The following is a 12,704-nucleotide window of genomic DNA, read 5'->3' on the forward strand; positions in this document are numbered from 1 at the left end:
GCCGATAATTCCAGTCTGATCTCACAAGAAAACGTAAGTATTTTACGTTTTGCCAGTTTAGTGGCTAATTCGTATGAATTCGTACGAGTTCAGTTGTACGATAGTGTACGATTTTAAAAAGGAGGCGTGGCACCTAACCCCACCCCTTACCCCAACTGTCATTGGGCAATAAGAAAATCGTACTAAATTGTACAAATTAGATCATATGAATTCATACGAATTAGTCACTAAATCAAAAAGTTACGAATTGCCGTGAGATTGTGTTGGTATTTTAGTATTTTTTATAAAGATTTAGATTTATTTTGGTTTAAAAAGTAAAAAATGAACACACTTAGGCCCACTGTTGGATGTAATTAGTTTATGTAAATAAATTAGGCTTTCCACTGAAAAAAGTTAAGTAAGGGACTTAACTTTTTTTATTAGAAGACATGGGATCAGCTTTCACTGCTATGCAGATGATACTCAATTATATATTTCAACTAAACCTGACGAGACGTCTGAACTTTCTAAACTAACTAAGTGTATCAAAGACATCAAAGACTGGATGACCAACAATTTTCTTCTCTTAAACTCCAACAAAACAGAATTATTACTTATTGGGCCTAAATCTTGCACACAGCAGATCTCGCAACTCAATTTACAATTAGAGGGATACAAAGTTAGCTTTAGCTCTACTATAAAAGATTTGGGTGTCATATTAGACAGCAATCTAACTTTTGAAAATCATATATCCCATGTCACAAAAACTGCCTTCTTTCATCTGAGAAATATCGCTAAATTACGAAATATGCTATCCATCTCAGATGCAGAAAAGCTAGTCCATGCTTTTATGACTTCGAGACTGGATTACTGTAATGCTCTATTTGCTGGCTGCCCAGCATCCTCTATTAACAGACTTCAATTAGTACAAAATGCAGCAGCCAGAGTTCTGACCAGGTCTAGAAAATATGATCATATAACCCCAATTTTATCCTCCTTACACTGGCTGCCTGTTAGGTTTCGTATTGAATTTAAAATATTACTTCTCACCTATAAAGCTCTAAATAATCTAGCTCCTGTTTATCTAACCAACCTTCTGTCTCGCTACGAACCAACTCGCTCTTTAAGATCTCAAAATTCAGGGCTTCTGGTAGTACCTGGAATAGCAAAATCAAGTAAAGGAGGTCGAGCCTTCTCTTTCATGGCTCCTACACTCTGGAATAGCCTTCCTGATAACGTCCGAGGCTCAGACACACTCTCCCGGTTCAAAACTAGATTAAAGACCTATCTGTTTAGTAAAGCATACACTCAATGCATCACCTAGCGGGTTCCACACAGGCTTCTGCATCTTGCTTATATACACTATGAACAGCAGCTACGCTAATTATTCTCTTTATTCTCTATTTTCACCTGGGGATACTCATCCCGAGGTCCTCAGATTAGGCGGAGTCACTGATTGGATCCAAGACCAGCGACGTGATGATCCCAAGGATTCCATATCCGGGACCAGGCCATATCCTGAGCTGCTGCTGCGCTGATGGTCGTGGGGAGTGGAGAACATGTGTCTGATTCCAGCGACGCTCCAGGGACAGACGAGTCTTCATTGAGGCCATCTTCCAGCATAAACCACGGCGAATGAAGTTCTGCACAAGACTTTGGCCAGCGGAGAAATTAAAATGGTCGTGCCCAACTGAGTCTGGTTCTCTCAAGGTTTTTTTTCTTCACTCCCATCAGGTGAAGTTTTTTTTCCCTCTCCGCTGTCGCCACTGCCTCGCATGGTTCAGGATTGGTAGAGCTACACATCGATGAATTTGCTCTTCAGTGTTTGAACTCTCAGTAATGATTAAATCACACTGAACTGAGCTAAACTGAACTGAACTGAACTTAAACACTAAAACCTGAACCACACTGTTCCAGTTACTATGACCATTTATGTGAAGCTGCTTTGACACAATCTACATTGTAAAAGCGCTGTACAAATAAAGCTGAATTGAATTGAACTTTCCATTTTAAATTATACTTATAAAATACTTACCGTAAAAAATAAATTCAACAGTTCTGCATAAATGAATTTAAAACAGAAGTCAATTTTTATTTATACAAATATATTTTGCAGAATAGATGAATTAAGTAAAGTGTAAATTAAAGACTTAACTAAGTTAGAATATTAATAAAGTTATTGAATAGCTGGTTTGTTCTGTCAAATATATATATATATATATATATATATATATATATATATATATATATATATACATATATATATATATATGTACTGTATATATTTTTCTTAAGGAGGCTAGTAATACTAACCTTATTTTTTTTTGTTAATTATTAAAATCTACTTTTACTCAAGACAAATAAGGAAGAATCTTATTCTACTTCAGAAAAAAGATTTTTGTTTTTTAGGAAGTACTATACTCTACATGAAATTTCCTCGGTTTGGTAAAGATCACTTGGGAAACGTTGTTTTTTAAATTATTCATTCATTCATTTTCTATTCAGCACAGTCCCTTTATTAATCTGGGGTCGCCACCGCGGAATGAACCGCCAATTTATCCATCATATGTTTTAGGCAGTGCCCTTCCAGCTGCAACCCATAACTAGGAAACCTCCATACACACTCATTCACGAACAATTTTTAGCATAGCCAATTCACCTATACCGCATGTATTTGGACCCAGAGGAAATCCACGCAAACACGGGGAGAACATGCAAACTCCACACAGAAATGCCAATTGACCCAGACGAGGCTCGAACCAGCGGCCTTCTTGCTATGAGGCGAACGTGCTACCCACTGTGCCACCGCATTCTTTTTTTTTTTACTAGCAGGGGGATAAAAAAAGGACCTCAACTGTATTTGTTAAAGTTTACAAGTGCAAAAATGTACCTTGATGTATACTTGAATGTTGAAAATGAATGTGTTATACTATGTTATACTACTATAAAATACAAAGTTACTTGTCAAATAAATTAACATGGAAGATTAATTTGAGTTGAAGTTATTTAATGAGCTTGGTAATGAAGACTGCAGAGTGATGCATGACAAAAAATTGACTTGGACTAATTCTTTAGGTAGTTTGTGATGTATGTTAAAGTGTGCCCCCTAAAAGTACAAGCGGCGTCTGCCCGTCCACCCAGTTACTCTGTTCTGGAACAACCAGTTGGCTTATTATATATATGGTACAGTATCTACAAAAATTACGGTCTCATTATTTGGAAAAGTCTCATGTTTTAATTTAAACGTTAACTTTTCTTTTGTATACATTTATTATAAGGCTAAAAGAATCTTTTTGAAGCCAAATGTGAAGAATTAAAAGAGTTTATTTCTATTGCCTATATCAAGTAATAAAACGATGTATGCATTCATTTTCTTTTCAGCTTAGTCCCTTTATTAATCCGGGGTTGCCACAGCGGAATGAACCGCCAACCTAACATATGATTTACACAGCGGATGCCTTTCCAGCTGCAACCCATCACTGGGAAACACCCATACACACTCATTCACATTCATATATGGACAATTTACCTTCACCAATTCACCTACAGTGCATGTCTTTAGACATGTTGGGGAAACTGGAGCACCCGGAGGACGCCCACGCCAACACTGGGAGAACATGCAAACTCCACACAGAAAGGCCAACTGGCCCAGCCACAGCTTGAACCAGCTACTGAGGAAACGGCGTTAGCAACTGCACCACTGCGCCGCCCCATAATTATTTATTGATCGGCTAAATAAAATTTGTTTTCAGACAAAGCATTTAGAAAAGTAATTTAAATTAAATAGTGATTAATGACCTTTTTTCTTTTTACTTAGTAATTCACAAAGATTTGCTGCTCACCGTGAGTCTTCTGGCAAAATGAACAGATGTTTACACACTCTCTGTGTCATGTATTGGGTGATATACTGTACATTTACACAGTGTAATAAATAAGATGACACTAATCCGACTTAAAGTCGGTTTAATGAATGGTTGTTGAGAAGATGAACATTCTTTAGCTTTCTTTGTTAGCAGAGTCACAGCTTGTACATCAACAACCCACTCCTTCAGGGGAGAAAATTAGGTAAAGAAGTATATCTCGCATTAATAATTAGATACAGAATGACAGCATTTTAATTTCCGGACTTAAAAAACAATCAAACTTCAGCCTAAATTCTCTTGGCGATTCCAAAATGTCAGTGTTATGGCGCCCTCCAGCGGGCAGCGCATGTAAGCGATTGTTTGTGCTGTTTCATAACACCTGTTATAAAATTTCGACTGCTGATACTGTACATCCAGCATAACACAAGCCAACATTATTATAGACGAACGTATTATTTCATTTGAATACCGAATGGTATTTTTCTTCAGTTATAATAACATCTATCAAAAAGATTATAACAAATTATTTGTTTATTTTATAAAGCTAAGTGCAATATATGATAATCTGGTTCCACTTTACTAAATAATAATGTATTATTTAGATACTTTTTAAAGAAAGCAATGTGAAAGCATGCATTATTTTGCGTTTATTTATTTAATATTTAATTGTTTAAGATGGCGGTGCATTCCGCTGGGGCGACCCCATTATAAGGGACTAGCCTAAAAGAAAATGAATGAACAAATGGATTGTTTAAAATAAGATAAGCTTAGGATTGTGATATTATTATATTTAATATATTTTCCTTAACACTAAAAATAACAGAATGCCTGACCTATGAGCCTTAGCATAAACATAATCAGAAATAATCAGCCGGTCACACACACAAGAATGTAGCTTTGTTTAGGAAGCACTAAGTTAGCCCTGTTTTGTTTACTGTTATTAGAAAGGCTGCAAGAATTAGGCGAATTTCCATTGGCTCCGCTTTCTCATTGAGTGTCCTCATTGGCTGATGAAAACAACAAGCTTTTTCTGATTGGACGAAGGAGTCAGCGCTTAGTCCACCCTGGACTGCCATTGGCCGAATAAGTAGGTTAGTGGTCCGCTAGTTATTAGAGCGAGAGGAAAGTAGGTCATAGCGAATGTATAGTGATACTGGTCATCGCCGTCCATATTCGCCTGGTTATACATGTGCTTCCCTGCCTTCTTCATGTAAGTAAGACATGCTTGATTTCTAGATCAGCTGAACGCTGCTGTATGTTGTAATTATGGCGGTACTACAGTCGCTAATGTACAACATGCTATTCAGGTCACCAAGACGAGGATTTAAGTTTTTAAATATCTCGGCAGGGCGTGGAATGGAATGTGTGCCATTGTGCCTGAAATATCGATACTACTGAAATAAAATTAGCTGCGCACTCGAACACGGTTGTTTGAGGGCAATATGAATGTCTACTTTATTGCACATCATAACGCTGAGTGACTGTTTCATATATATATATATATATATATATATATATATATATATATATATATATATATATATATATTTATATATATATATATATATATATATATATATATATATATATATATATATATATATATATATATATATAAGCGCAAAATTTGCATATAAACAGATTACGGTGCACGTGTTTGAGTTGTGCTGCGTGTTGGTCAGTTCGTGATCACCATCATCATCATCATCATCCCACTGTGACTGTATGCGCGACACGTCCCGGTGCAGTGTGGCAGGACACTGTGTTGGCTTTCATGCCCTTTTCTGAGGTAAACAGAAGCTGTATGTCGAATCCCAAATAATCTGGCTGCCTGTCAGCATTTTATAGCCTACCAGTATTGACGACTGCATCATTATTAGCATCACTTCAGCATCATTATCCATCAGATTCGTGCAGCTGTTTTGGCCATTAATCACTTCCAAAATAAAAGTTTGTATTTACGTAATGAATGTGCACTCATTGTGTAGACAAATTGTGTGTGTGTGTGTATAAACTAAAATATTTACATGCATATTTATATTTATGTCTAATTTGCCTAATTAATTAAATGTTTAATTTATAAATGTAAATAAACATACATGTATATATTTATATTCTTTCATTTATTCATTTTCTTTTCGGCTTAGTCCATTTACTAATCTGGGGTCGCCACAGCGACTCGGTCAGCGAGCGTTTCTGTGTGGAGTTTGCTTGTTCTCCCTGTGTTCGCGTAGGTTTCCTCCGGGAGATCCGGTTTCCCCCACAAGTCCAAAGACATGTGGTACAGGTGAATGGGGTATATGCCGAAGCATGCTAATAGGACTTTTAATTTGCCAGTAACCTGGGTTAAGCGCTTCCAGCGAATTGAATGCCAATGCAAAATCCAGTGCGTCTGTTTTCTTTAAACATCAGCGATCTCCACTAGCTGAGTGATATCCGATTTAAAGTGGGTCTCAGATTGTACAAGAAGCACTGCATTAAATTACCTTTCCCCCGCCATATCTTTATAATATGAGCATTTATTTTACCCCAGTATATTCAATGGAGCTTCTGCGTTAGCCTGCCAATGACGGGCGCGTGCGAGTAAACGGCTTTTTGTCTCGTTTTACGCTTGAGCAACTAAATAAATGCTAGTTTATTTAACTGAATGTATTTTAATGACATTACAACATCGATGCTGTATAAGGAACCGTATTAAATGGAAAAAAGTTCACAATAACAGGTCACTGGAAGTGTATCAGCATGGGAACAGCACTAGCTCGGCATATCCCCTATTGGATAGGCTAAATTGTCCGTAGTGTATGTGTGTGAATGAGTGTGAATGGGTGTTTCCAAGTATTGGGTTGCAGCTGGAAAAACATCCACTGCGTAAAACATATGCTGGATAATTTTGAGGTTCATTCCCCTGTGGCGACCCCAGATTAATAAAGGGACTAAGTCGAAAAGAAACATACTAATATATATATATATATATATATATATATATATATATATATATATATATATATATATATATATATATATATATATGCATATACTACTATCGCGGGTTTATTTTTGCAATAAATTTCGCAGCCCTAGATTGTTATATACTACATGTGCACGCTATTAAACTATATGTGCACACAGCAGTTTTACTGTCATGGATGCTGTAAAATGTAGATAGACATAGGTATTGTGTATTTAAATAGGATTATTTCTAGCTTTTTGTGAACCAAAAGGATAAAGTATGGACAGTTTAGTTAAGGTGTTTACTGTATATTTTTACATCCGGGTGTGTTTGTTTTGAATGAGTGTTTATAATGTAGATTGTGTTACAAGGAACTAACTCATAAAATAAAAGAAACTTGTTGTCCAAAAGAGACATTATGCTTTTGTTATTAATTCAGGTCAGACCTGCAGATGGTAATCTGGACAATAATCATCTGGAGATTCACTTCACTGCCTGGCAGGAACTACTGAATACTATTGCAGTTATTTTTGGTTGAACATTTGTAAAAAAAAAAAAAGTGACATTATCATATATTAATTCACACACTGAAAAGCGTTTTCTGTTGAACATCACTGCACTATCAAACGTGTAGAAAAAAAGTGTAATAACAGTGTATAATACATTTATTTAAAACAGAATTATATTTGATAACATTATATAATTCTACTGTCAATTTTTAATGCTTTAATGCACAATTTAATGCATTCTTCATGATTGAAAGCATTGTTTTGAACTGATCTTCAATGAACTCCTGCGTGGTAATTCATATGTATGGGTAAAAAAGTAGTGACTAAAAATGTAACTAAGTTAAAACATTTAGAGGTTGATATTTGAGCTTTACCATTGGTTTGTGTTGCTCATAAAAAAAAAACAGACATTAAAATGTTGCTTAGAATTATAGTTTAACAAACTTCATCCAAAGCTGAAATTTCTGTCATCATTTACTAACGTGTCACCAAACTTTAGAAGTTTCTTAGGTTTTCAGTTTTCTTCAAACTATCTTCTATTGTGTTCAACATGATAAAGAAACTCATAAATGCTTAAAATCCCTTCAGGGCTCAATGATAAGGACTGCCTGATGGCCCGGGGCCAGCATGTGATACGCTCGGAACTAGGGATGCAAAAATACAGTTAGCCCACAGTTCATTACATGTTTCCAGTTCGGTTCTTATGGCTTGACATGTGTTTATTTTTTTTATTCTATAGGCAATAAGAACAGTAAGAGGTTAAGGAGAAAAAAATATATATTTATTGCACTACTCATTTTGTTTTACTTAAAAGCCAAGAAAAGTACACTAGTTCCTAGTGTATTGTATAAAACAAAATTACCACTGAAATCTCACAGCTGCTGGTAGCCCATGTACGAACTTGGGAACACATAAAATCCTACACTTCGAATATAAGCATACATGTGAAGTTAATAAAGATAACTTAACATATTAAAAATAAACATATTTGTACTTCAGTAAACATAAATAAACCATCTTAATTATCTCGGTGCTGAAAAAATGCGAGACTGTGGTAACGCGGATCGAGTGCTTTTTATAAAATGACAAAAGCCCACATCTCCAATCACTGAAAACGGCTGCAAATCTTTAGCAATAAACACCCGCACTGCCTTTGTTATTTTTATGTGTCTCTCGGAACCAGTGGGTTATGTTTGCTTGAAAGATTCAGCGAGGGATTGTTGCTATTTGGAGGACTTTATTACCTTCTCTGCTATTCTGCCTTCAGACAGTGATATTGCTGGGTGATGGCGCTGCAGATGTGCAGTCATGGTTACAAGTGTAAAACAATGCTTGCACACAATTATTTTTTGTTATCCATTTTGGCCTTCCATCTTCACCAAACAGATGCTTTTGGCAACAAAAATGTATCTTTGAAAACACTCCAAAGTGGATAAAGTTGAAAATGCCATTGTCGAGTCACAGTGTGGACACTGAAAATGGGCCCTGGTAAAAAAAGATTATGTGTAAATAAATAAATAATTAAAACATTTGGATGGTAGGGTCGGAATTTGAAATAGTGGTAGATACGATATATCTACAAGATATTAGCATCGGCATAGCTTTTAAAAAAAAACCATAACTGTTGATCACTAGTTAGAAATGTCGTATTGGAGTTATACAACAAGTTTCTTTTTATTTAATTTCAATAAAATACGGTCCAGATCCCACTGATTTTGATGCTGCGTTCACATCAGATGTGGATAAAGCTTCAAGCGCGAGTGATGATTTACATGTTAAGTAAAGGTGTCACGATCCTCCAAATCCTCGATTCGATTACATTTTCGATTCTAAAGGCACGATTCGATTCGATTTTCGATTATGAATAATTAATTAATTAATGACCAATTAACTATTTGTAGCCTACCGTTTAAACTACCTGACCTGCATGGTCTTTGTTTTACCCATAAACAAATCATACAGTAAATGAATAAAGGCAAGATACACGCATAATTACCACCTGTCAATCACTTTTTTCTGCGGGACTCGTGAATAGGCAGTGATCTGTGTCGTTATAATGGCGGCGGTAAAAAAGACGCACAACCAACAGGAACCAGCCAACAGTATCTGAGGTGTTCGCTAAAATGACTAAGTACAAGTGAGTGAAAGATTGAAGCAGTCCTCTGACTGCCTGGACCTGCTGTCTCGAGCGTGTACAAAGACAGTGTCAACAGGGCCTGAGTGTGTACTTTTCGCGAGCGGATTTGCAACGGGGGCGGGCGGAGGATCACCATGCCGGTGTTGTCTATCGGATGAACCGTATGTAATACGTACATAGCAGAGCTTGCAAAACTGTTTTTTTTTGTCGACAACACGAACGTTGTCAACATAACTCACTGGAAATCCAAAATGCTTACACACCGGCGTCTTCATTGAAAGAGGAGAGGGTTTAAGTTCTGTCGACGGGTCTCCTGCTTCTGCAGTTTAACAAGCACTTCAACAAGCCTGTTTTTTTCCCGCTTGGCAAGCCAAGCTGACGTGACATGGGGGCGTGGCAGCATCGACGATTCTATTTTTTGATTCGATAATCGAAATTGAGCATAAATTTCGATCGATTTCGATTAAAAATCGAAATCGTGACACCCCTAATGTTAAGTCAATGCAAAGACGTGAATAGACATCCTGCGGCATGATACGCAGTATCAAGGTGGCACCAATGAAGCAGCGTGAGTTGAGCATTTTGCGCATTTAACAAACTTACCGCGTTTCGTGCAAATCGCTCAAGAAGGTCGAAAATCGGACGTTCATCGGACATTCGTGCCGCATTAACTAATCATGGGCTTGCACATGTAGGGGAGTGATTATGACGTAGCGACTGTTGTTGGTGCCCCGAGAGGGAATTCTCTTGCTGGAACAGTGCATCAAACTGGGCTCGGCTCAGTCGGAAGTACCGCTGAAAGTCTCCATCATTCAGGTACAGTTTCTGGAGGAGTTGATGAACTCACAAACCCGGGTGCACTTCTGACAGGTTCTAGTAGACCCAGACACAGCGCCACAGGAATATATACGCTGTTTTTAGCCATCCTAAAGCACATAAACACAGCTATTTGCTCAATAAAATCCATGTTTAGCATTAAATAAATAAAAGCCGTTTAGCATTGAAGCTAAAGTCTCTGGGCAGACAGAAGCCCTGCCCATGAGGTGAATTTGACGCGCGAATGCAGCCAGTAAACTCGAAACGTTTGCATGTCTATTAACATGTGCAAAACGTGATTTATTCGTGTGTCCTGCATCTGGTGTGAACACAGCATGAGACTTAACATATCATATCGTAGCACTGTGGTTTTTCCAGCTCACTGATTGACAGGCATGTATTGCCATGTCTCAATATTACCACCTATAAACGTGACTAGGATTTGCAAAGAAACTGATTAAAAGATCAGTTCCAACTCTCTGTGATCTAACTGCACTTTAAAAAGCAGTAAGTTGTATAAGTTATAGCATTTTCAACCTATACTTTCTGAGCTATGTAATTCATACACTTGACTCTTCAATCACACAACAGGAGTCTCGGTTTGCGGATGATAAATCAGGTTTCATTCATTCATTTTCTTTTCGGGTTAGTCCCTTTATAATCAGGGGTCACCACAGCGGAATGAACCGCCAACTTATCCAACATATGTTTTACACAAGGGATGCCCTTCCGGCTGCAACCCATCACTGGCAAACACCCATACACTCTCATTCACATACCTACTTTACAGATAATTTATCTTACCCAATTCATCTATAGTGCATGTTTTTGGACTTGGGGAGGAAGCCGGAGCACCCGGAGGATACCCATGCGAACACGGGTAACTGACCCAGCCGAGGCTCAAACCAGCAACCTCCTTGCTGTGAGGCGATAGCGCTTCTCACTGCGCCACCATGCCACCTTAAATCAGGTTTTTTTAACAATAATTTAGCTATAAGGATCTCTATACAATAGCATATGTATCAGTTTGGTGGGCTTCCTGTCAAATCTGCAGCGAGTAGATGAGCAAAAAAAGAGTGGGCGGGGAAAACACCAGCTTGTTTTAATTTAAAGGTACAGGTGCTACAATTGCCTCTGACCCACAAATCAGGGCTCAACAATAAGGACTGCCCGGTGGCCCAGGGCCAGTGTGAGAGACACTTGGGACATTAGACCGGATCATTACTGGCCCGATTGGGACAGTGCTGCCTTGTCACTAACATTTAATTTGTCTGCGATTATTTGTCAATTGCATCCATTTTAAGCTTGTGCTTTTAAGTCTTTAAATGCTACCCTCTCTGTAATGTCGTAAACAACATATTGCGATTCGTCTCATATGATTGATTTAACCATGCTATTTTTTATTTTTTTGTAACCTGGTAACAACCAGTAAAGCGTAGAAACAGCAACATGGCGGCAACATCATAAAATGTCTGTCTCTAACGTCTTGGAAGTAGACATTTACGTGGCAACAACACGACAAAATAAAAATGGAGTGATGTTATGCATAGTTTGCCGTCAGTTTGAGAAGTCAGCCACTTTTTGTTAAATGATTTTAAACTACAATAAAGTACCTCCACATTTTCTATACTGCTCTTTTTGTTTGCATAACACTTATATTTACAATTGTTTTTTAAGTATTGAAATTCAATATTTACAGACTTTATTTTTGACACATTATTTAAAATATGTGGCTAAAAAATAGCTATTAACTTCCCTTTTTTTTTGTGGTGGGGCCAGTGAAAATTTTGGCAGGGCAAGTAAAAATCTAAACCACATGCCCGATCGGACCAGTAGAAAAAATCCTTAGCGTTGAACCCTGCAAATGGACATTTTGACAGGGTATATAAAATGATCTGAACACATTTTGACCTGAAAGGTCTTAGAGAAATTTTGCTTCTTGTAAATAGACAAAAAATGAAGCCCTTTAAAAAAAAATGGAGTAACTGCTCAATATGTCTCACCCTGCCTTTCTGTTGGACTTAAAATTAGATCAGTGCATTAAATAATCCTGCGTGTTGCAAGACACTGCAGTTGACCTTTAAGCAAGAACATACGAACGGCTGCTGCAGAATCACAGTAGTTCTGTGAGATAGATCTTGGCAAGGGCAGAGATCATTGTCTCCTTTTTTCTCTTAACTAATAAATCTTTTTCAGCATCAGTAATATATTATGTATTCAAATATTGCCTTAATTGAACCTTAATTATAGGGTAAATGCAAGATGGAGGAATTTTGAGTAACTCAGTTCAGTCTCTTCCGGTGAACTGTATGTGGTTACAAAATCAGTGATCTTCACTGCCTAATTGATATATGATATGTCTCAGAATGTACAAGAAGCACTGCATTAAATTACGTTGTTTCGCAAAATGTCTTTAAAATATGGAAAATATTTTTACCTCAGTATTTTAA

At 37.2% G+C, this 12,704-nt stretch overlaps 1 protein-coding gene across 8 annotated transcripts in view; it reads left to right on the forward strand.

The window, feature by feature from the left end:
• The first annotated feature begins 4,954 nt into the window (after nt 1-4,954).
• bmal1b (basic helix-loop-helix ARNT like 1b) overlaps nt 4,955-12,704 on the forward strand; it is a 60,331-nt gene continuing 52,581 nt past the window's right edge. For all 8 annotated transcript variants that reach the window (XR_015494602.1, XR_015494603.1, XR_015494604.1 and 5 more), the window contains exon 1: nt 4,955-5,052. Coding sequence is in view for 2 of the 8 variants with exons in the window: in XM_087258878.1 (XP_087115004.1) it covers nt 5,030-5,052 (23 nt within the window). In the remaining 6 variants the exon portion in view is untranslated. The remainder of the gene's footprint in view (nt 5,053-12,704) is intronic.

Source organism: Danio rerio, chromosome 7 (assembly GCF_052040795.2).
Source record: "Danio rerio strain M-AB ecotype USA chromosome 7, GRCz13ab, whole genome shotgun sequence".
Classification (NCBI taxonomy): Eukaryota; Metazoa; Chordata; class Actinopteri; order Cypriniformes; family Danionidae; genus Danio; species Danio rerio.